Source organism: Halichoerus grypus, chromosome 5, assembly GCF_964656455.1.
Source record: "Halichoerus grypus chromosome 5, mHalGry1.hap1.1, whole genome shotgun sequence".
NCBI lineage: Eukaryota > Metazoa > Chordata > Mammalia > Carnivora > Phocidae > Halichoerus > Halichoerus grypus.
This window is the reverse complement of record NC_135716.1, coordinates 127,284,937-127,311,071: the sequence shown is the minus strand read 5'-3', so window position 1 is coordinate 127,311,071 and position 26,135 is coordinate 127,284,937. Positions and strand designations below refer to the sequence as shown.

The 26,135-nt window shown below is 36.6% G+C and overlaps 1 protein-coding gene across 1 annotated transcript in view; it reads left to right on the top strand.

Annotated features, from left to right (window-relative positions):
- Positions 1-26,135, top strand: part of TNNI3K (TNNI3 interacting kinase) — a 303,991-nt gene that overhangs the window by 113,544 nt on the left and 164,312 nt on the right. The window contains exons 7-11 of the mRNA XM_078072905.1: positions 3,027-3,165; positions 9,292-9,436; positions 9,523-9,627; positions 12,943-13,037; positions 13,632-13,781. Of these exons, the coding sequence (XP_077929031.1) occupies positions 3,027-3,165; positions 9,292-9,436; positions 9,523-9,627; positions 12,943-13,037; positions 13,632-13,781 (634 nt within the window). The remainder of the gene's footprint in view (positions 1-3,026; positions 3,166-9,291; positions 9,437-9,522; positions 9,628-12,942; positions 13,038-13,631; positions 13,782-26,135) is intronic.

The following is a 26,135-nucleotide window of genomic DNA, read 5'->3' as shown; positions in this document are numbered from 1 at the left end:
AGATAAATTTAAATTGTACAACTCAGTGGTTTTTAGTATATTCAGAGTGTACAACCATAACGACAATTAATTGAACAAAGTCATTACCCCCAGAAGCAACCTTGCACACAGTAGCACTTCCAACTTCTTCCCAACCTCTCTCTTCCAGCCTGAGGAAAATACTAATGTACTTTCTGTTTCTATAGATTTGCCTATTCTGGAGACCTCCTATAAGTAGAGGCATGCAGCATATGGTCTTTTGTGACTGACTTCTTTCACTTAGCACAGTGTTTTTAAGTTTCATCAACTTTATAGCATGTATCAGTACCTCCTTGCTTTTTAGTGTGGAATACTACTTTGTTGTATGGATATGCCAGATTTTATTTATTCATTCATCAGTTGATGGATGTTGGATTTTTTCCCCACTTTTTTGGCTATTATGAATAATGCTGCTTTGAACATTCAAGTTTTTTTTATTCAAGTATAATTAACATACACTGTTATGTTACTTTCAGGTGTATGATATAATGATTCAACAATTCTATACATTTCTCAGTGCTCATCAGGATAAGTGTACTCTTAATCCCCTTTATCTATTTCACCCATTCCCCCCCACCACCTCATGTACAAGTTTTGATATAGACATCTGTTTGCATTTCTCTTGGGTACATCTAGGGGTGGAATTGATGGCTTATATGGTAACACTATGTTTAACATCTTATGGAATGGTCAAACTTTTCCAAAGAGGTAGATGCCTAATGAGTTAAAAACCACGGTGTCTACAGAAAAGAAAGCCTATGCGATGTACCTCCTAGGACAAACTAAGTCCATTGATTTTTAACCTTAACATATTGAAAGACAAAATTTTTATGTGCTACTTTCAAACATCGCCATTTAGCTACTCTTAAGAAACTAAATAGAACCAAATAAAACAGAAATACACTTGTAATTGGATAATCAAAACTTAACTGTTCTTTTGACATCCTGTTTTCACTCTTCCTCACTTTGTATCTCTAGATCTCTAGTCTTACTCAATTATGGAGTAAAATTATACCTTTTTGTCTTCGTAGAGGTCATGCTGTTGTCCTGCCTGAGGATTCCAAGTTAAAAATCAAACTTACTTGTGTCTATGTGCTCTTCTAGTCATTGTGCCTTTATTTCTTTGCTGGCTAGCATATGCTTGGACACTCTCAGACCCACGAAGCGTGACCTAGCTAGGAAAGATTTCTCATTTCATTTGATGTGCTGCTCAGAGTGCACTGGAGTGTACTGGAGAGCTGGGCACTGAAAATGCTTCAGAAAGCACAGGGTCTAAAAGCCCAGATGATGAAAAAATTCCATACTCCCGACTTTAGGCACAGACCAGATGTACACAATGCATGTTATTTGTAGAGTCACCCTCTTTGGTGATTAACCTCCTCACCCACAGAAACATAAAGAGCTTCTATGCATGTTGGGTGGAGAGCTAAATTTGTTTACTTTCCCTGAATATATAGTCACAGTCTTATAAAATTATGCTAAAATGTGGATGGCCTTTTTATGATAAGGGACTCACTTTCGGTGTGCGAAGACAGCACATAAGTAATTTATGGATGCTATTGTCATTTGCTAAAATATGCTGACAGGAGAATGGTACATTCGATATATAAATGTGCCTAATGTTCCATGTTCCTTGCCATTTGTTTATTTACTTATTTTTAAGTGGAAGAGTAGATGTTTTGTACCAAGAGCAATATTTCTTAGCTATATAATAATAGTGCTTAATAGACAATCGATTTCAAAGATAGTTTAAAGCTGTCCATTATAAAGTCACATAACCAGAATTTATGGAGTCTTTGTAAGTGGAAATATCTGCTTAGGCATGCACAGTTCTTGAGACTAACTTTTACTGTTCCAATTTCTTCTGAATTAAGTATTGGTCTGCCCATTAGCCAACAAATAAATGGATAAAATACACATGTTCCACATTGGTGCTACCACTTCTGCTAACATTTATTGAGTGCCAGGCACTTTTCTAAGTGTTTTACATATGATAACTTATTTAATCCTTGTAACAACTCTTTGAAGTGGAGCTATTGTGATTCCCATCTTAATAATGAAGAAACTGAAGTTTTGAAAGGTCAAATAATTTATTAAAGGTGATAAAGCCTAACTTCAGAACCCTTATTCTTTACCTACTACAGTCAATAGGAAGTTTCCCCACATCCCACACTGCTAAATTTTGCCTAGAATTTCTATCAAATATGTACCATATTCTAGAGATATTTATTTGCTACCACATAGAAAGCCAAAATAGATCTAGGGTTTGAATTCACTTTTATGCTAACACCTCAGTGGTCAGGTCAGTTGAGGGTTCCTCCCATAACTGTTATTTTGATGGCACAGATTCATTCTAACTTACCTCTTGGGATCATTGTATTGACTTCTGAAATGGCCAGAGGAGACAATGTCAGATTTAGAGAAATTATTTGGAAGGTTATAAGTAAATAGGTAAATAATTTAAAGAAATCTTATAAATTACCTGAAACAATCCCTGGAAGACTCCTAAGTTGTTTAATACTTCATCTCTCTCTCCCTTTGAATGTGGATCTCAGCTAATTGAGGAAGATGCTGTGATCAAGTGCAGCTATTTCCCATTTACCCACAAATCCAGAAAAGAACCCAGAACTCCAGTAGCAAGATGACCATCAGTGACCCGTTATGCATGGAGTTGCTGTGAAAATCAAGAATCAAGTAAACACTGCTGGCTCTGGCCAGAAGAAGACTTTGGAAAAGATGGTTTAGGGAAGATTATGGGTGACTTTAGGGAGGATTATTTATGTACAATGAAGAACTAACCCTGAAATTTCTCCAGTTTTAGACTTCTTGTTAAGTGATATAATAATAAATTCCTTATTGTTTAAGCCAATCAGGTTAGGGTTTTCTGTTATTTTCAGATAAAAATAATCTAAGAGAACACTTTAATGATACGTCTTCTTCCATATTTTTGAAAGCTTTGCATTATTGTTTGACTTTTGGTACTAATTTCAAATGAATGGATTCTTTAGGTAACCCGCCTTCTTTTGAAATTTGGTGCTGATGTAAATGTAAGTGGTGAAGTTGGAGATAGGCCCCTCCACCTAGCATCTGCAAAAGGATTCTTTAATATTGCAAAACTCTTGATGGAAGAAGGCAGCAAAGCAGATGGTAAGATTATATATTTAGAAGACATTTGCTTTTTTTTACTTTATGTGTATTTTTTATTTGCACTTTCTTTTTTATTAGAGAATAATCTTGAAGCTGATTAATTGCATATGCTAATTTGTTCCACAAATTGTAATTTATTATTTTAATGTAATAAATCTATATGTTAATCATTTTATATACATTTTAGTTCAACTCTTAATATATTAGATGCTTCAATAAAATTAAGGGGTTTTCTTAGATAAATTGTTCTCATTTTGTTATTTTTCACTAATGTTTTTTTAATTGACCTAAAATTTGCATACAGCAAAATTCTCAAATCTAAAGTAAATGTTGACTTAAGTGAATATTTACTATCCATGCAAAACCACCCAGATCAAGATATAGAATATTTTCATATGGAAAGTTGAACTCTGGAAAGCTCCCTTGTTCCCTCTTCCCAGTAAATTGCTTTAACCACAAAAGGTAATCAATATTCTGGCTTCTATTGCCATAGGTTAATTTTTTCTGCTCTTGTAGTTCAATACAATTTGGGACTGCCTTCTTTTGATTGACAGTATTATTTTAACTTTTATCCATGTTGTTGCATGAATCATAGTTTGTCTTTTTTATTGTTAAAGTTCTATGATTATTCCACAATTTGTTTATCCATTATCCCCCTAATGGATGCTTGAATGTTCCTAGTTTGGCTTTTATGAATGTAGATGCCGGAAACATTCAATTCTTGGAGATGTGTGTGTGTGTGTGTGTGTGTGTGTGTGTGTGTGTGTGTGTAGATTTGCTGTATGCATACGTTTAACTTTTTAGGAAATTAAAAACAGTTTTCCTAAGTGTTTGTACTATTTTTACTCCCACAACAATATATAAGAGTTCCAGTTCCTCCCCGTATCCTCCCCAATATTTGATGTTACTATTATTTTTGGTGAAACAGCATTACAGTGTGATCAGGCTGGGGGAAAAAATCTTTAGCACATACAGAAAGATTTTAGGATGTGGTTAATAGAATAGAATTTCCCACAACTTTTAATTTTCTTAATTATAAGATGAATTTTGGAAAATTGATTAAAAGTAGAATGTTGAAAAAAGTTCTTTCTTTCTCTTTCTTTTTCTCTTCCTTACAAACTTTATTTTCTGACACAAATTCCCTCAGAGTTACATCTTATCATTAAATTCTCTCAGGTACATCCAACATTCTTCCATTGACCCCCAAGAGACCTAATTAAAAGCCCAGCTATAAGAGCTGCTTGCCTTTGCAGCAGAAACTATGCGCATTTACAAAAGGACAAGGTTGTCAAAGCTCTCGAACTGCCAGTGCCTTGGTCCAAAATTGAGATCAATATTCAGTTAATAAAGCTAATCAATGTTTTCATCTACACATAAGGAAAACATAAAGGTTTCCAGAGACACGTATGGGAAGAGGCTAGGGCAGTTTCCAGTTCCCATGTTGGAAAGAGGGCCATTTTATTTTCTAAAGTTTGAGAAACATAGTTGGTGTCATTTTCTATGAGCCAGTATGCAATAACTGAGATATTTTTTCTATAGCATTATCATAAATAACCTGTGTTGTCAGGATACAAGGAAATGCCGTTCCTTAGACCTTGTTTAAACAGTCTCTTTGATTTTGTTGGTTTAGAATAGGCAAAGGTACACCTGTATGAACCACTGAACATATAATTGTGTTTTTGAAACTGCCTCGCTCTTCCAAAGGGTCAGGAACAGCTCACTTTTTTCCCTTTTATTACCGATGCCAACCTCAGCTTTTTATTCCTCTGTGCAACTCCAAAGCTCAGTGGTGTCAAAATGAGTATCATTGATCAGCATGTCTCCAGGATCAAAGTTCTCTTCTACAAAAGGCATTAAAATGTATACTGCACCTGTATTCCCCCTACATGCCAGCATCATATGATATAATTTTCAACCCTTTCTTTCTGATTCACACAAGCACTACATGCTTTCTACTCAATCATTTAAAATATCAAGAGACAGCATGACTCAGATTTTTATGTATTTTTATTTCCTTCTAATACACACTTGATATTTAAGTCCCTTTTGTACTTCAACCAACTGCAAAGAATAAACCAGAAGATCTGTTGTGCTACTGGACACCGTACTAAATTTAGTATCAGCTAGTTCATTTATTCCAAAGTGTAGCTAAGCCTCCAGATGATTTATTTTAGATCTGGCCCTTGCTTGTGGTAAATGGACATAAGAGGAAGAGTGAATTAATGACCTCAAAGGGGGCACAATTTGAAATCTGGTATTTACAGTATGTTTCCATGGTAACAGAATGTCACAAATGAAAATAAATTCAGCCTACAAAATTAGCCAAAATGTAATTCTGAAAGCAACCTCTTCAGTTCAGCATGTTTGGGAGGTTGACCTATTCAGTCACATATGTTTCAAGTCTCTCATCTTCTTCTTTGTACCACATAGGAAAATGAGAAAGGAGAAATGTAATGCTTATTGAATGAGATTGAAAAGGTCAAAATATTGCTGGACTCCATAAGAAGAAAGTAGTGATCGAGCCTTCATAACTTATCATTTTAATAAAGTTAAAAATGGGAAATTTTTAATTCAGAATTTATTAATTTTTTGTCATCTGACTATTAAATGCTACAGTTCCTTTCATATGGAACTGGATATTATATAAAGTCACAAAAATTTCTGAGGCTTGGCCAGGAAGAGGAAGTATTTTATTTCTAAAACAATATCTTGTCAGAGCTATTACACAGATTTGTTAATTGAAAATGTATTTAAGACACACTTGGGAGTTGTTTTAGAAAGCTAATGGGAAGTGCTTACCTTGCTGGGTTATTATGGGAATTTTTACTTTAAGATCAATAAGCAGAGGTAAGCAAGGAGTAGTATCCATCCACCCACCCATTCACTCAATCTTTCTTTCAAAAGACACTACTAAATGGGGTGCCTGGGTGGCTCAGTCATTAAGCATCTGCCTTCGGCTCAGGTCATGATCCCAGGGTCCTGGAATCGAGCCCAACATCAGGCTCCCTCCTCCGCGGGAAGCCTGCTTCTCCCTCTCCCACTCCCCCTGCTTGTGTTCCCTCTCTCCCTCTGTCTCTCTCTATCAAATAAATAAATAAAATCTTAAAAAAATAAAAGACATTACTGAACACATATGCTCTTCAAAGTAGATGACTAGGCACTAAATACTTTCCTAATAACGATTTACATCTATTTCTTTGCTTGAAATTCTTTTTTTTTTTTTTAAGATTTTATTTATTTATTTGACAGAGAGAGACACAGCAAGAGAGGGAACACAAGCAGGGGGAGTGCGAGAGGGAGAAGGAAGCTTCCTGCCGAGCAGAGAGCCCAATGTGGGGCTCGATCCCAGGACCCTGGGATCATGACCTGAGCCGAAGGCAGACGCTTAACGACTGAGCCACCCAGGCGCCCCTGCTTGAAATTCTTCTTTATTTAATTCTCAATAAAATGTGAAATTAGAGCAAATAGAATACCATTCTTACATTCAGTTTCCCTCAGATAAGATATAATAACATATACATTTTTTTGTCACTGCAAATTGATACAAGACAAAACTAAGTAGATCACAATGGCTGAAGCAGAAATATAGATGTGTATATATAAACTCTATGTCTGATCCAGATCTCTCCTGGCTTGTCCCTTCGGTTGGTATTTATATCTTCTTTGATGAGAAGAACCTCTAGGCCACTGAAGGTAATTCACCTTCAGATTATCAAAGTAGATAATCTACTTTGAAGTTTATTGACTCAACTAGAGAAGAATAATTCTGGGTGGGGCCAGGGATGGCCAAAGGCAAACTATGAATTAATGGAAGATTGTGCTGCATTCTGCTTTACAATGTCCCCTCTGGACCTCAAGAACTCTTACGTGACCTCCAGTTGCCCTGGACTCCCTACTGTTCTAAAGCATTGACTCATGGTATTGACTTTCCCTGGCTTCCAACAGAATGTGAACAAAGGAGAAGTATCATAAAAAGAAAGATAATCAAAATGACCAGGAACATTCTTCTGAAGGAAGGATGTCCTTCTGAGCCACTCATTAATAAAAAAAGATTCAAAGATTTATTTTTCAATAACGGCCTTGGGAGGAGAAGTTCAGTGACTTTGTTAAAGATTTCCCTTTGGCTTAGATCTTACAGGACAATAAAATAAGAATCATTGTCTACAAATATAACAGCTACAAGGCCTGTGTTCATTAAATGTTAAATGATGATTGTAACAACAGTAGTAATAAACCACTTGCACATTTTTTAAATTAACTATTACCTTCCCTTTCTTTTCCTTCCTATATATCCTTTACTTTTTTTTCTTCAATTCTTTTGATTCTATGGATAATTTTTATTATAGATACATATAAGAATGATAATAAGAGGGTTTGTTAAGGACTGTTATTTTCTATTTTGAATAAAACACCTTGTACAGATTAACAAAGTAATCAAATACAATAAATAGCTATGGAGCAGATGATTCAGTTATTTTAGTTTTAAAAATTGCGCTAAAGCAGATCCAGAATTTAGCAGCTTGGTGTTCAGTTATTATTACTTTTGCCCTGAAATGATTGAATATTCAACTAGATTGCAGGTTATTTGAGGATATAGATTCTATACATTGATAGCATATTGGCCTTAGCACTTAGCAGATTTCTAGGAGGGAAATTAGTGAAAAAGGAGAATAGACACTTTCATTAAATGTCTAATATTGTGGCAAGCATCATGCTAGATACTTTCTGGTCATGATCTCCTTTAATCTTTTCAGCATCCTTAAAACAGTACTGTTATTATATCCATCATTATTAATAATAAATCAGTATCTCCAACGCTGAGCAAAGTGCTTGGCACACAGTGATCGTTTTATACTTGTTGAGGAATGAGTATGTATCAATCGGGTGTTCTTATCTGCAAGCATTGGAAACTCACTCTTGCTAATTTAAACAGAAAAGGAATATATTAAAGGATATCAGTTAGAGCACAGAATATTCCCCAGGACAGGATGGAAAGCCAGGTTTGGAATTCTCACAGTGAGGAACAATGTCCACAATCACAGCCCAAAAGTAGTCATTTGGAGACACATTGCTGCTGCTAGGTACACATGCCAACCTTTGTGCTTCTGGCACCAACCATGTAGGGCATTGAGTCTGTGACTGGAATCATTACCACTGGAAATTGGATGGAGCTACTCTATTATTGCTACACTGCCAAGATAGATTAGGTTCTGCTTTTTTGTGTCATCAGCTCTGATGTCAGAGTCTGACATAATGTGTTGATTGGAGGAACCCATAGGGCGCTGTTGAGGGTGAAAGGGTCCCTATTAAAAACTATGCTAGGGTAAAGCCTAAACCAGGACATATGGCCACTCTCTGCTAATCCTGTGCCCTCACTGCAAAGGAGGCTTGGAGAGCGTTTTTTTCAGCTCCTATGATTAAACATGGTCTTAGCCTCTAGTCAGTACTCTCAGTATAGGGAATTCCCCAAATGTCCAAAGGGGTTATGAGGCTGGCTGAGCCAAAGAGAGGACAGATGCCCACTATTGAGTGAACAACTGGATGTTAAATAACTGTCTAAGGAAATATAATTAATGAGGTCTGCCTCACTCTAAAGCTTATCTTTTCATTACGCCATGTTGTGTATACTGTAGTATGATAATTCTCAGTTAAGGGTACATCAGAACCCCCTAAATAGTGTTGTAAACATACACAGTGCTAGACCCCACCCTAACCTATTGAACCAAAATCTCTGGGAATGATGCTTTAGCCAGGATCTGTAATTTTTAACATCTTACAGAGGAAAAAAATCAATTTAGAAGGAGATACTTGTGGAAATAAGGCCATGAGGATCTTTTGGATGCTTATGAGTTTCCTAAACTATTCCATTGTGCAAGGTAGATTTGATTAGATGCATTCCATAGAATTTATGGAAGCTAGAAGAAAGCCTGTTTAATGTGGTAATGGACAATAGAACAGAATTATAACTTTTTAAATTGGTTGCACTTAATTTCCTTTATTATTATCATTAATTGGAAATTTCCAAGAGTCTCTCAGGCACTTAGAAAAGTTCCTGACACTACACATGAGAAGGCTGAGACACAAAAGATTCCAGATAACATACTTTTCCTTTCTTGTTGATGACAGTGAATGCTCAGGACAATGAAGACCATGTCCCACTCCATTTCTGTTCTCGCTTTGGACACCATGATATAGTGAAGTACCTGCTCCAGAGTGATAGTGAAGTTCAGCCGCATGTTGTTAATATCTATGGAGATACCCCTTTGCACCTGTGAGTAACATGTATGGTTCCATGTGTCCTCCAGGTAAACCACATGTACCTTCTTACTATTACCAAAATATTTTCTTTAACTCTAGGGCATGCTATAATGGCAAATTTGATGTCGCCAAGGAAATCATTCAAATATCAGGAACTGAAAGCCTGACTAAAGAAAACATCTTCAGTGAAACAGCTTTTCACAGGTAAAAGAATGTTTAGGTTCAATAGCCACTAAGGGTAGCTGATACTCTTCGGCACCTGAAGTTGTATACATAAAGCAAGAACGGATAGTGGCAGATGTTACAATCAGAGAGCAAGAGCAGAGGGTGGGCAGAGGACAAGGACCCCAAGCTAGATGCACAGAAGAAAAGGTAGAGGCAGATGCTTCAGCCAGTATAACAGATGGGGCCGGAGCCAGATGCTGCTTTCCTGGCAGCAGCCGCAAAGACAGGGACTGATGTTGCCAAGGCAACAGGCATATCAACATCTGTAAGCATATTGCTTCTATTCCACTTCACTCTGCAGAAAGCTGCCAAAAGGGGCAGTGCCCATAATCCTCCTCCGACAAGAATCTCATTACCAGAATTCATCAGCATCAAATGTGACACTTTTTTCCTTACCACTTAAACCTTATGTGCAAATGTATCTATCTATCTAAGACACCCATCTGTCAGCCTGTAAAAGCCTAGTCAGGGTGGCCGCTGAGATACCTGAGAAGGCATTAACTCCTTTCTAGGAATGCATGAGAGTCCTTTACAGTGTGCTCTAGGAAAGGATGGAAAAGGTTGCTAAAAATTCAGAGCCAGAGCTCCCTAAAATACCCAAAAGATAGACAGATGTTTTATAAAATTTGAAGCCCTCATTTTTAACAAATGAGTTACTATTTTGCTAGAAAAATAAAAACATAGTACTTTGAATTTCGTAAACCTTGAATATAAGATCATTTACCTACACATTACAGATTTCTTGGCTAGCTTGCAACTTCTAAAAAATGTATTTGAGACTAATATGTTATTTACATAGTGTTTGTATTGCACTAGTGACTAATAGAAATGAGAAGACTTTTTCTTTATACTGAATTAATATTAAGCTTGTGCTTCCTGATAAGGCATCAATCTGTCCAATATTGCTTGGATGCTCAGATTTTTCTTATCAGAAAAAAAGATCAGCCAAAAAGGAGTTGAAGAAAGCTACCATTTATGGAGTAGTGAATATATGCCAGATGATTTGCATCCATCATCTCATTTAATCCTTATAACCATTTTATGAAGTGGGGTTTATTATTCTCTCTTACAGATGAGAAAACTGAGGCTCAGAGAAGCTAAATAACTTACCAAAGAGTCTTATGACTAGGCAATCATGTATTAAATACCTGCCTGATTCCAAATTCTGTGCTTTTTATATATCTTCATGTTCTAGTGCCAAAATATTTTGTCTGTGTTCTACATGCTCTGTAACAGAATAGATGCAAGAACTCTTTAGATCATGCTTTCACTCAAAATGGGTCAGTGGAATTTCTCCCCAAAAGGAAAATTGGCAGAACTGATATATATGGTTACTGGTGTCCTCTTTCCCCATTAGGTCATGCTTGTTAAGGCTGACACCTCAGGCTAGTTTTCAAATCATTTTGCTACTCTGTGCACATTAATTGGAACCAACTATAATCAAAGGATGATTGTCACCTTCAGAAGAGTCTATATGACAAGTTTAGTGAAGTGAGTTAAAAGTATGTATCCAATCATTTTATTTTGTATAAGCCCGTGGCTACTAGGAATAACATATTAATATTTTTATTCTATTCATTTTAAGCACATATTTATAAAAGAAACTCTCCTTTTACATGAGTTCACTCTGGTTCTGAAATTTTTCTATGTAAAAGTCACAGTGCCTTGCACTCAATAGAAAGCATTCAATACATTTCTGTTATTGTTTTCATATGTATATATACACATACACATATATACACACATATGTACACCCATGCATATATATATTCAGAACTCATCAATTCCTGTAAATGGTTGCTTTGAAAAGAATCAATGAGGCAGTTCAGACAATGGAACATTAAGAGTGTAGTGTTATGGGTCCTACTTACAATGCAAATAATTAATAGTGATATGATCTTTTGCACTAAGTGGTAGCTTTCTATTCACTCAATTATTCAAGAATGACTTATTAAGGACTTGCCTTGTGTTGGCAGTGGTAGGAACATTAAGATGACACCATCCCTTCCCTCCTTATAGGAACTCTGTTGTAAGGTATCAAGGTAATCAGAGATGTATCCATTATCATAACACAATATGATAAGTGCCATAAGTCTGAAATGACAAAGAAAGAGTAGAGATAGCAGTGAACTCAGCCTTTGGTCCATAAGACTTCATCGATGGAACAGTTCAGCTAGATGAATAATATTTCTTTAAAGAAAATAATGACATTTCATTAAAGAAAAAGAATTGGCAAGGTCATCCCAGGAAATGGAAATATTAAGACCCAATGAACCAAGTTTGGAAAGAAAAACACGCTGTTTTTCTGTACTGTTCTACAAAATTCAATACTTCACTTCTGGAATACATGACACCAGTCATGTGTGAGTTTTTCCCACACCAAACAATTCTCCAATTTTCTGCAGACACCAAGTATATGTCCTACAATTCAGTTCAATTCTGATACCATCTACCTGGAGTTAATGTTAGATCCCACAGGCTAAGAGCTCAGTCCCACAGGACTGCCCCCTGCCACTTCAGATGCCAGTCACAAGTCCAGGTTGTCACCTAAGTCTCTCAGGACACTTCTGGGTTCCCGCATTCAATTGTCCTGCAGAATGCCTAGGTCTTGTAGCTAAAAATGCATGAAAGTCTTGCAATATTTTTCCTCCTTTTATGAAAAAGAATATCATGGGAAATATTTAATAATAAGATACTAGAAATTTTATACAACTTCTTATCTTGAAAGCCCAGATTTGGGAATTTCAGGATTATATTGCTATATGTGCTTGTTTTTTATCACTTCCTTCTCCTCTCTCATCTCCTCCTTCTCCCTTCTTTGTCTTTTTAGTCTCTCATATACACACTAGCATCTGGAATAGCCTGGATGAATCAGAGCTGTACTTTTTAGGGTTGCCATAACAAAATACAACAGACTGGGTGGCTTGAACACCAGAAATTTGTTTTCTCACAGTTCTGGAGACTGGAAGTCCAAGATCTTGATGTCAGCAGATTTGGTTTCTTCTGAGGCCTCTCTCCTGGGCTTGTAAATAGCCACATTTTCCTTGTGTCTTCACATGATTGTCCCTCTGTCTGTGTCATCTGTGTACTAATCTACTATTCTTATAAGAATAGTAGTCATACTGGAATAAGGCCCATCCTAATGATTCCAGTTTAATTTAAATACCTCTTTAAATTGTACCCCTTTAAATATAGTCATATTGTGAAGTTATAAGAGGGCTTCAACATATTAATTTGTGGGGCACACAATTCAACTCATAACAGAAGTCTTTTCCTTTTGTTGTATTTTTGCAGTGCTTGTACCTATGGTAAGAGCATTGACCTGGTTAAATTCCTTCTTGATCAAAATGTCATAAGCATCAACCACCAAGGAAGGGATGGGCACACAGGTAAGACTTTGGTGAAACATCACCAGTTTTTGATGCATATCAATGCTCAAGAACATTGGTGTGCTCAGAGGGAAGGGAAAAGAGGGAGTGGTCAACCCTAATGAGGAGGGATGTTTTATCAATGACATCATTTAGAATTGATGGTGTATGGTGACAATAAAAAGCAGACTGATTTTTGGTCAGTTTCATTGTTGTGGTAAATTATCTATAGTTGACGCATCTATTATGGCCCATACCAGGTACAGACTGACAACACTGCCCTGTCCTTGGTTTGCTGCTCAAGAAAAACACTTGTTTGGGGTCTTCATTCTTGTACAAAGATGCCAACATTTGTTCTTGGTAATTTCAGTGCATGTAGAAATACTGAAAATTGAGCTAAACATAAGGCAATCTATCTAGAAGATCAACTAGAATAGGATACGTCTTTTGTTTAAAGTATGTTGTGTTTGCTCAATAATAGAATTAATTCTTTATCAAAGAAATCTATCTTTGCTTTGTATCTCTGGCAACAATGCTATGATATGGTGATAACTGTCTTGAAAATTGGGGTTCAGTTTTCCTCTTTTCTCCTTTCATACTTTCATTCTATTATAGGATTGCACTCTGCTTGCTACCATGGTCACATTCGCCTGGTTCAGTTCTTACTGGATAATGGAGCTGATATGAATCTGGTAGCTTGTGATCCCAGCAGGTCTAGTGGTGAAAAAGATGAGCAGACATGTTTGATGTGGGCTTATGAAAAAGGTATATTTTTCATCATTGCCTCTCTATAGTGATGCCTTGAACTGTGTGCATAGATTATGTCAATGCATCAATAATTCTTTTACTTGTATGACTTGTACACTCCCATTTCCTCTGTAGATTATATTTGAGTCTTTGGGAACTTGATCAAAGAGTCCAATAGACCATCACTAGGAAAGGCAACTCCGGGGCTGCAGATGACCTAAACGCATTCCTGATACTGGCACTTTGAAAAGAGAATGAGCTATAATAGTCCTGGGTACTAGAGAAACAAAACTGTAGTATGTAATAATAGTTACTTTCTTAGAGTAGACATAGAGCTAGACTTTATCTCTTATATGGGGAATTTTTACGTGGATTCAAATTATTTTAATGAAATAAATACAAAGAAAGGAAAATATCTGTTACATCTAACCTTGCTAACAATGCCTGAACTAGAAAAAGTAAGGGAACCAATGATTAGTGCATATGTGTAAACTTACTTGAGCTCAAAGTGATGAAACTTTGGGCTTTGATATGAGAACACCTGGGTTTAAATCAAGCTGTGTTCTTTGATCTTTGATCATCTATCCTTGCTGAATTTCAGTTTCTTCTGAAAGAATGAGAATAATCACAACTCCTACTTACAAAATTGTAAAGATTAAATGAGATAATATATGCACATTGATTACAACACTGGCTGGCACATAGTAAGTACTAATAATTGGTAGTTCAGTACTGATAACAGTGGTAACAGTAGTAGTTCAGAAATAAAGATGATCAATAATGAGCTCTACATTTTAAGGGAGAGGAAACTAGGAATAATCAAAGGTGAAATAGAACCTTCATCATTGTTTTAAGATATAGTGTACCTCACCAGCAAGCTCTACATATACGCATAAGCTCCTATGGAGTTTAAATTTTCAGGTGAAATGGAATAGTATACATTGTCATTGAAATCAGAGGGTTACAACTAAATACTGTAAAATATATCAAACTCTGCTGCCTGTCTTTTGCTCTCTTATTAGGATGTTTAAAGTACATAAAGAAGTGTTCTGTTTAAATGCTAGAATCTTAGATGTCCATGCTAAAAAAGTGTGGAAGATTTCTTAGGCTACCAATTTGATCTAAAAGGTTTTCTGCCTGAAGTGGGACATGAAATTCTATCAATTAAAAAAGAGATGGAATTTGATAGCTAGAAATGGGGAGTTGTAAACACATAGAGAGAAAGAAAAATATAGATCTGAAGACTGTTAGTGAATAAATGATTATAGGACTTACTTTAGCAGAGACACGTGAACAGACATGGTAAAGTAAGGAACGAGTTAGATGTAGCCCTATTATGTTTTATGCTTTTCTTTGAGTATTGTGTAAATACACATGTGCTTGCACACACGTTTGCACATTATAGCTCAATGAATTGTCACAAACTGAACTCACATCCAACATCCAGTTCAGATGAAGAAATTGAATATGGCCAGCACCCGAGAGCCCCACTTACATTCTCTCCCAGTCATACCCCAGAGAGGGTACCACCGCCTTCTTGGCCTCTCTCTGTACTTTATACAAGTGGAAGGTTATGGTCTATACATTTTTGAGTCTGGCTTCTTTTGACCAACAATTTGTGAGATTCACTCATATTATTTCAGGTAGTTGTATGTTGTTCATTCTTGTGTAGTATAATGTTTTTTATTATATCACTATTCATTCTACTGTTCAGGGGCATTTGGATAATTTTCAGCTGGGGACTATTAAGAATACTTTTGCTATTAACATTAACGTACATGACTTTTGGTGAATATCTGGATGCATTTCTGTTAGGTATAAGGACCTTCCAATCTGTATAAAATAAATTCCAGGTAGTTCTGTATTTGAGTATCAGTTGAAGAATCTTACATATTCTGAAGCCTCAGGAGGGCTTACTAAGTTCTACTTACTCATCAAATTGCATTTATTCAAGTGATTCTCAGACAGTGTCTCTCAAGAAACTTGAGTCTCAGAGAAAGACTGTTTACAAAGCATTAGTCTTCCGGAAGACAGCTCAGATATGGCTGCTGTAGCCAGCTCTTCACAGGGGTTGGCTTTGTTTGTTTTTAGTTGGCTGAGAGTGATAGTTTAAAACTGGCTTTAGTTTTATTTTTGTGGAATTCCACACTTTAAGAAACAATGAATCATTGTGTAAGTTCCTAAGATTTCCTATCAAATGACAACAACAAAAATCTTTTAGCTTAGGGGATTTACCCACTGGTCTCTGCAACATCTGCCATACTTGTCACCCTTATTTGTTCAAGTAATGTGCTAGGCATCAGTGTTGTATTTCGTTATTACTATGAATTTTAACAAATTGAATGTTAGTACTCAAGAGACAGATGGATGCTTTGCACATGTTCTAGAGCAGAACAAGTCAAAACCAATAAAATGAAATTGTTGCTATTTTCTCTTGCTAGAAAAATGTTGCGTTGTTTTCCTGTGTTCAGGGGAGATTGAAATGGCCTCGTTAAAATATTGTCAACAGTGCACTGTCCCTGTTTTCTTTGAATAAAGAAATGCTTTCCCTTCTCCCTCAGAGAGGGAATCCCCAAATTAACTGATGTGGCATACTAAGCATTTTCCTGAGCAACTTGGAGATGGAGTTGAGGAAACACTTCATTTGAAGTTCCTTCTTTATAGGATAGAGATGTTGTAGAAATGGTCCCATCATGGTTTACCCCATAACTTGTTCTCTCCTTGGAGAGATAAACCAGAAGGGAGCTTCATAGCCAGGGTCTGTCTGTTTAAAAAGGACTACTTTTGGATGTGCCAAATTTAAATAGCTCATCCTAGTCTACCAGCTTGCTTGCTTGCTTGCTTGCTTGCTTGCTTGCTTGCTTTCTTTCTTTTTTTGTTTACCCTCTTAATAGAAAACTGGGAGTTTTTCTCAATAGCACCCATCTCTGTTCTTCTAAGACAAATTTTTCACCTGACACAAAGTTTTTAGCTTACCCTCTGCTATTCTGATATAGCACATTCAGTTCAGGGGTGCTTTAGAGTTTTGTAAGTTATCAACTTCCTTTTGGAAACTCAGAAAAGAGTTTATTCACCATGGCTCCCTGCAGGATCAGATATGAAGAACAGTTTCCATTTGCATAGCCCTTTTAACCTAAAGATATCAAAATCAATCTTGGAAATAATTTTCCTTGTGACCTTGATTCTACACAGAAACCTACAGGTTAAGTTTCAATATTTCCCTGCAAGACTACTCAGAGCTCTAATTTTACAGTATTTAGAGTGTTTCCCCTCCTCTAGTCGGCTACCCTCCCCCCTCCCCACCGCCTTGTTTTCTACTATTCCATCTGAGAGTAGCGATAGCTGTCTCACTCACTTGGATTTGTTCTGCCCTTTCCCTGGGGTACGAAGGACTTGTATGAATCAATTTAAATTGGCCAGAAGAAATAGCCAGCAGCCTGCTTATGTTCAAATCCTCTGCCCTAATCACCAGTATGGAAAACCCACTGAAAAGACCTACATATAATCTTACGTCCATTGCATTAAAGATGAAACTGCCGAATTGAAAAGATCTCAGCCAATTAGAATTGAACACATAGCTCAATAGTGTGTCTGGCAGTTAGATTTGAAAAGGCTGCCTTTCACAAAGAAAAGGACTTCTTGATGTCAGGCTCTTTAGGGTCAGAAAATAACCCAAACTAGAAACAGAACTGAAAACTTCTTATTTGCTTCAGTACTGACACCAGTTAAAGTAATTTACAGAGGCTCCTATACTGATACCTAATTATGCAGAATACAGTATTTGTGTACATCAGAACGACTGTAATTCACAGTGACAGGGAGCTGCAGTTGGAGAATTAGTGAGCAAGTGAGCAAAAACAATAAGCATCAGGGCTCCTGTACCATGATATATACTTTGTTCATTCCTTTTGACAAGTGTAGTATGGTGTGAATTATTTATAGTAAACGTACTATAGTGTATTCTCTAAAAGTAATAAAGTCTTACAGTTGTGAGTTTCTACAGTTTTCAACCAGTAAAAAATAACTAAAAGATAAGAGTGGGGGAGGAGTTGAAGGAAGAAGAGGTGGATTCTTTAAATTTTTTGATAAATCTTCATGAATGGATTATAAATTCCCAAACTTCTTCTATATTGAATTCTTACCTATTGGGAGTTTAGTTACTTAGTTTAGTGAATCTTAGTTTAGTGTGCTAGAGTGAATTAGGTCTGGGGTAGAAGAAGGAATAAATGAAAGATTTAGATGGTATTTCAAAATCTATGTGCAATTTTGTGTGTACTGGTTACGTTCTACGTGTTTAGTTTCTCTTTTAAAAAATAAATAGAATGGCACGAACTCTCATTAGAATGATCAGAACTTTCATTTTTTAGGGGAGTAACACATTTACACACAGTAAAATATTTTTGAAGCTTAATAACTATGTAAAAAGCCACACACACTGAATTCTACTCCTAAAACCAATATTGCACTGTATGTTAACTAGAATTTAAATAAAAATTTGAAACTAAAAAAAACAAAAGCCACATACATTAAAATGGATAGTAGAAGAGAACTTACATTCATTACATGCCTATTACACATGCATATATATGTATATATAATTAAATAATCAAGCTAACCCTTTAAATCGGTATTACCTTTCTATTACAGATTAAAAGTTTGAGACTTCAATCTGCCAAGTCACACTTGCCCAAACCGCACAGCTCTTAAGTGGAGAGCTGGTACCAAACAGAGTTCTGTCTTATTGCAGAGTTCGCGCTCTTATCACCTCACTTGAGAATCAGATCTTAGTTCAGTTTCCATCCTTATTATATACTGACTTTTGGCAAGTTATTTAACCTCTCTAAGCCTTAATCTTCAGATTTAAAATGAGTAAATTAATAACCACTTTATAGAATTCTGCTGAAGGTTTGGGATAAGATCTAAATGTCTGGAACATAACAGATTCTCAGTAAAAATAATGGTATCCATTATTATTAGCTGCATAGCAAAGTTTCAGTCAAGCTTCACATAAGTCCCAAATTTTAGTCATTCCTAATTTACATGTTTTAGTGTAGAATAAGAAATGTGACATATTAACATATTAGAATGATGGGCATCCTCTATAAACTCTCTAATGAAGAATTTATATCCCTGCCAAACACCACCAGACAAACCTGGAATATATAAAACCATGTGTTGTTATGGGGGTGCCTGGATGGCTCAGTCAGTTAAGCATCCAACTCTTGGTTTTGGCTCAGGTCCTGATCTCATGGGCCATGAGATCAAGCCTTATGTCAGGCTCCATGCTCATTGGGAGCTCCTTTGCCCCTTCCCCTGCTCGTTCTCTCTCTCTCTCTCTCAAATAAATAATCTTTAAAACAAAACAAAAAATGTGTCGTTTTGTTGTATTTATATTTCTTATTTATGAAACAAGTAATACCATTTATTTTAAAACCTCAGGACTGAAGCAAGATTAAGGAGGTTTTGAAAATCACTAATCAAAATATTTAAAAAGTAATTTAAAACCATTTTCTAATTTGTATAGTAGCATGCAAATATGTAAAACAATATTTTAAAACTTAGCACAAATTTGCAAGTCTCTTTACTATAGCAGGGTTGTCCCCCTCAGTCATGGACAAGTGTCGGAATTTGTGACCACGTTCTCAAATCACCACACCAACTGACATGCTGGATCTTTTTATTTGGATATCTGAGGAGTATGTAAAACTCAACAAGTCCAAAATTGAATTTAATATCTTTTTTGTCCTCATCAGTTTCTCCTACCATATCTCTTATTCATTCAGTCATTTAATGGCATTACCATCCACTTAGTCGCTGAAGTCAGCAATCTGGATTGATGCTTGGTGAATTTTTCTCCCTCAATCTCTCTTTCCCCATATCCATTCAATCAAAAGTTCTCATGATTTTACCTCACAGGTACATTTAATCCATCCTTTTTTTTTTTTTTTAATTTTTACTGTCACTGTTTCAGTTCATAAACCTTATCTTTCTCCTGATCCATTTTAATAGCTTCATAACTACTCTTTCTTTTCTTTCTTTCTTTCTTTTTTGTCTTTAGCTTCTTTGATTCCATTTTCTAGCTGTGGTTTTGAAGAAGTATTCAAGGTGTAAATAGGAATTCATAGCATTCCCCAGCTTATCATCTTTCACTGGTACACAATTACCTATTTAAAAAGTTCCAGTGTGTCATCATGGCATACCCTGTGCCCATGCCCGATGCCCTTCCTACCTCTCAGACCTCATATCCAGTCATTCCTGTCATGTGAATGACCCCACATGCTGCAATCGTCATTACATCCACTACATCACTAACATTCAGTGGGGGTTCACTCGGTACCAGGCATATTCTAAATACTTCATATGCATTAACTTATCATATGTGCACAATTACCCTGTGAGACAGTATCTATCCACATGATAGTAATACAAAGATACTCATTCTTCCCCATGTATATCATGTTATTCCATGTTTCCAAGCTTTTCCTCATACAGTTCTCTCTATCTCTACACCTCCCATTCTCCCTAACCCACTCCACTCTCAATTTCTGATCACTACTTAGCTTTCAAAACTCAGTTTACAGATCCTCTCTTCCTGAAAGTCTTCCCTGATGTTCCAGGCTAGCATACATGTCCTTTCTTATGTTTTATTACACCATATGTGCATCTCTATCTCTGTATTTACCACTGCATATTGAAACACTCTGCCCCTTACCAGATTATAAACTTTTTGAGAACAAACATTTGAGCTATTATTTTTTTGTCTTCCAAAAAGCTAATTCAATGACTGATTCCTAGTAGGTGTTCAATATGTGTTTGTTGAAGTGAATTAAAGAATGAGCAGATATCTCAGTCATAACATTCAATTTCATGTCTCACTAAATGGCATCTAGCTTGTCATAATATAGTAGATGTTCTCAAGAATACCACTCACCACTATTCTGTTGTCTCTGTAGATATTTCTTTAAATATTGTGGGTTTCTAATTAACAGCACAGTTCTAATACTTAAATTTTAATAGGCAGATGATTTTAAAGAATGCTCTAAATAAAATTCCTCTTTCTATGCATTGGAACTATGAAATATTTCCCTCTGGCTCTTATGCCCTCTTTTTGCCTAATCAACTCATATTCATCTTTCAAGTTCAGCTTAAAAGACAGTTCCTTAAAGAACTCTTTCCTGACCCCTCTAGCCTACTGTAAAATAGCAACTGTTATGCTCATTCACAGCATCCTCCACCTTTTCCTTCCTAGAACTTGGCTAAATAAAATTTGAGCATTTGTATCATTATTTTTTCTTTTATTCTAGAAAGCATTCATTACAATATTAAGGACATTTATATTTCAACATTATATCTCTCATACCTGGTTCCAGTCATTCATTCCAAAAAATTTATTACAAACCTAATATGTGATAGACACTGTGCTAGGAACTGAGGTAAAACAGTGAGTTAGACCCTGTTCTTAGGAAGTTTGTATTTCTAGCAGAAGAAATAGGTCATGAGCAAGAAAACAAATAGAAACTATCAGAAAATAAGTCCTATGAATAAAATAAAAAGGAAACACAACACTGAGTAAAAAGTTAAAGGATACTATTTAAAATCAAGAAGTCATGGAGGGCTTCCCTGGGAAGATGTTTCTTGAGCTGATCTCTAATGGGTGCTCAATATATATTTGTAGAAGGGAAAAGAAAGCCAAATGGGAAGGAGAGAAAAGAAGGAAAGAAAAATGCTTAATAACTTGGTTTGTATAGAGTTCTTTTGGCAAAAGCATTCATGATTGTGGGTTCTTATCTCAAGGTGAAGAAGGACTGGTGACATTCTTGTTTGGGCCTGGTGATTTGGGGATTAATGGACAAGAATATGGGGGAAGAGGGATGTGTGTACCCTTCCTTGTGAAAGTATCTTTCAGATTTAAGTGATGAGAAGATATAGCAAGTCTTGAATTTTTCTTGCCTCTTATTTAAATGATAGTGTATGGGCCAGGATTGGGCCAGATAGTAAATTCTTCACTGCTATCACTTCAGGATGAAGGATGAAGAACAAACATCAGGAGCCATCCTTGATCCCACTTTTCAGTGCTTGTGGAAAATGAGTTTTTCCTACCTGAGATGAGTTTTTAACATGATGCGAAGGGGAGATAGCAAAATATTGAGCAAAGTCTCGTCTGTATCATTGCTGTGAAAGTTTCCTCCTTTGGGTATGACAAAGAAAGGCTGAAACTGCTCCTTTGATCACCTAGGCATTTTGAACATGTGAGGTCAATAGGAAGTCCTTGGCTTATGTAATCAAGACCTAATCCCTATATTCTCTACCTTAGACCCAGAGGGCCTCAGAGTCACAACGTCAGGGAGAAGATCTTAGTACTAGTGTTATTTACCATTAATCTTTAGACCTAGTACTTAAAATAATTTTCATAGCAAGTTTTCTTCTATGTTATTAAAATAATTTTTTATAGCAGTAAACAGCATTCATTGTTCCTAAGACAAAATGGTGGGGTTGGAGAGATACCCTTTATAGGGATATAGTAAAATGTGTCCTTTTCCTTCTTGAATAATTACTAACCCTCTGCTGTATACATGACCATGATATACATACTAAACTGTCTTTGTAACAGCCCTTCAGATGGACTTGTAGCCTTAAAAAACAATCTAGGTTATAAAATAAAGATATGCAGAAAGTTGAAAGCAAAGAAGTTTGGGGTTGGGAGGAATCACCCCCAAGTATAAGGAAAGGAATAGAAGAAGAAGATGAATTAAAGGGAAAGCATGGGACTTGAGTAATACAGACAGACTTGCAGAGTGGGATGCAGGAAATGAAAGACACTCCAAACTGGCAAAACCTCCATGGGCTCCAATCAATAATCCTCTGAAAGTGCAAAGCATTATTATAACTGCATTAGGCTAATAACATAGCAACCTCCTGTTTTGGGTAAAATACTTGGATGTAGATAGTAAATTCTTAGATATGGGAAAACATTTTATTTAATTAGTGAAAGTTTGATTATCTCTGGACGTGTTCCATTAGTGTGCCTTGGTTATCTGGGTATATCCATTATCAGGAGTTTGCCTTAGCAAGTCCATTTAGTGAGTTCCACCAAGGCAGTTTTCTACTTAACTCCTTGTGACCAAGTATCAGGGAGCTGGGCCCTAGTGATTTTCAGGTTTCTTTGCATACACTTTGGTAGTTTGTCAGAGAAGTGATAGCAGTGAAGAATTTCCCATACATGTGTGCCTCAGCCCACAGTTAGCAGGAGGTGGGAAATCAGGCGGAGATGCCTTCCAGAGCTGAGGGGCCTCTTGGCATTTCCCTGGCAGCCTCATGCTTATCATCAGCCAGAACCCAGGCACTCATTAGGCTCTCGATGAAAAGCATCCCAAAGAAAATGCCAGCAAATTGTGCCACTGTGCTGGCAGGAAATTAAAACTGCTCAGAGCAAATGGAGCCAAGAGAGCTGTTGAAATGAAAGGTAACATCAAGGGTGTGATCACTGACTTACACAGACGGTCAGGATTCAAGATGCGGCTTTCTGCTTCACTAGGGAAAGCAGGAGGCCCGCTCCGCTGTCAGCCACAGTCAGTCCAACAGAGAGGTTGAGACAGGCAGGGAGGTGGACTTTGTGATTTAAGTAAGCTTTGTTATGCTTGGGCAAATGCTTGGGGTTTAAGTTGTTTTATTTTTCCCAAAGGAGAAAGAGAAATAAGAAAATTTGTTTTGTTTTGTTTTGTTTTTCCTGGTCCCAAACACTTAAAGACCAAATTAAGTAAATGAACAACTAAAAGCACCACAGTTCCTATTAAACTGAGCGGGCAGACAATGCAGTGAGGAGCAGGCAAGCCTCAGAACCTATGAATCTAGCAGCAGGACAGATGAAGGGGTATTTTAATTTCAGAGAACTTTTTGCTGGTGGTGCTACTTTTATCCTGAGACTAAAATGGCCATCAGCAATGGGGAAGAAAGGGAGGCGCTCAATGGGAGCCAGCACCAACGCGCCAACAGAGCACACTGAAATTACATCACACTGGGGCTGGTAGGCAGAGTGATGGCCCCCCCAAAGATGTCCAGGTCCAATTTCCAGCAACTTATGAGTATCTGCCTTACGTGGGAAAGGGGAATTAAGGCTGCTAATTAGATGAATTTTTGAGAAAGATTATCCTGGATTATCCTGGTGGGCCCAATGTAATAGCAAGGGTCCTTAAATGTGGAAGAGGGAGGCAGAAGCAGAGGTCAAAGCGAAATGGAGTGAGAAGGATTCAGCCAGCTATTGATAGCTTTGAAAATATAAAAAGGGGCCATAGCCAAGGAATGTCCGTGGCCTTTCGAGGCTGGAAACAGCAAGGAAATGGATGTTCCTCCAGAGCCTCTAGAAAGGAATGAAGCCCTGCCAACACCTAGATTTTAGCCCATTGAGAACTATGTTGGACTTCTCACTTCTAGAACTATAAGATAATAAAGTTGTTTACACCACTAAGTTTGCAGTAATTAACCACAGGAGCAATAGAAATGGAATATATTGGTGTTTAGAAAATTTATGTGAAGTTCCATAAGAGTTTCCAAGTTCATTTAAAATTCTTGGGGCAAAATAGTAAGGCAAGAAAGCAGTGAAAAGATCTGAAAGGCATATTTACATGTTAGAATTGTAGGCACATGCACTATCTCGCTTAATCTTTACAACAACCTTAGAAGGACATATCATAGCTCTAATCTGTAAATAAGGATCTTTTTTAAAAGTAAAACAAATCATATCCTTCAGCTAATTAAAGTGGTCCTCCATCTCACCTACAATAAAATCCGAGTTTCTTCTCTTAAATTCCAAAGCTCCACATCCAAAGTGTCAAAGTGTGGACTCCTAATCAGCATCACTTGAGACTTTGTTAGAAAAGCAACTCTCAGGTCCCGCTATAGACCTTTCAGTCAGAATCCCTGGGGGTAGCACTCAGGAATCTGTGGTTTAACATGCGCTCCATCAACAAAACTAGGAGCTAGTTCTTTCAAAGAATTAACAAAATTGATAAACCCCTAGCCAGACTTATCAGAGAGAGAGAGAAAGAGAGAGAGAGAGATAGGGAAAGGACCCAAATAAATTAAATCATGAATGAAAGAGGAGAGATCACAACCAACACTGAAGAAATACAAACAATTATAAGAGAATATTATGAGCAATCATATGCCAACAAATTAGGTAATCTGGAAGAAATGGATAAATTTCTGGAAACACATAAATTACCAAAAGGAAGAAATATAAAAATCTGAACAGACCCATAACCCCAAGGACATTGAATCAGTAATCAAAAATTTCCCAACAAAAGTTCAGGGCTGGATGGCTTCCCAGGGGAATTCTACCAAACAATTAAAGAAAAATTAATACCTATACTTCTGAAACTGTTCCAAAAAAGTAGAAATGGAAGGAAAACTTCTAAACTCATTCTATGAGGCCAGCATTACCTTGATTCCAAAACCAGAAAAAGACTCCACTGAAAAAGGAGAATTATAGACCAATATGCCTGATGAATAAGGATTCAAAATTCCTCAACAAGATCCTAGCTGAATGAATCCAACAGTACATTGAAAGGATTATTTACCACAACCAAGTGGGATTTATTCCCGGGCTGTAGGGGTGGTTCAACATCCCCAAATCAATCAATATGATACACCACATTAATAAAAGAAAGGATAAGAAACATATGTTCCTCTCAATAGATACAGAAAAAGCTTTGACAAAATACAGCATCCTTTCTTGATAAAAACCCTCAACAAAGTAGGAATAGAGGGAACATACCTCAACATCATAAATGCCATACACAAAAGACCCATAGTTAATATCCTCAGTGGGGAAAAACTGAGAACTTTTCCCCTACAGTCAGGAAGAAGACAAGGATGTCCACCCTCACCACTGTTGTTCAACATAGGACTGGAAGTCTTAGCCTCAGCAACCAGGCAACAAAAAGAAATAAAGGCATACAGATTGGCAAGGAAGAAGTCAAACTTTCACTTTTTGCAAATGACATGATATTCTATGTGGAAAACCTGAAAGACTCCACCAAAAAATTGCTAGAATTGATACAGGAATTCAGCAAAGCCACAGGATATAAAATCAATGCCCAGAAGTCTGTTGCATTTCTATACACCAATAATGAAGCAGCAGAAAGAGAAATCAAGGAATCAATCCCATTTACAATTGCACTAAAAATCGTAAGATAGGAATAAACCTAACAAAGGAGGAAAAAATCTATACTCCGAAAACTATAAAACACTGATGAAAGAAATTGAGGAAGACACAAAGAAATGGAAAAACATTCCAAGCTCATGAATTGGAAGAAAAAATTCTGTTAAAATGTCTCTACTACCCAAGGCATTCTACCCACTTAATGCAAACCC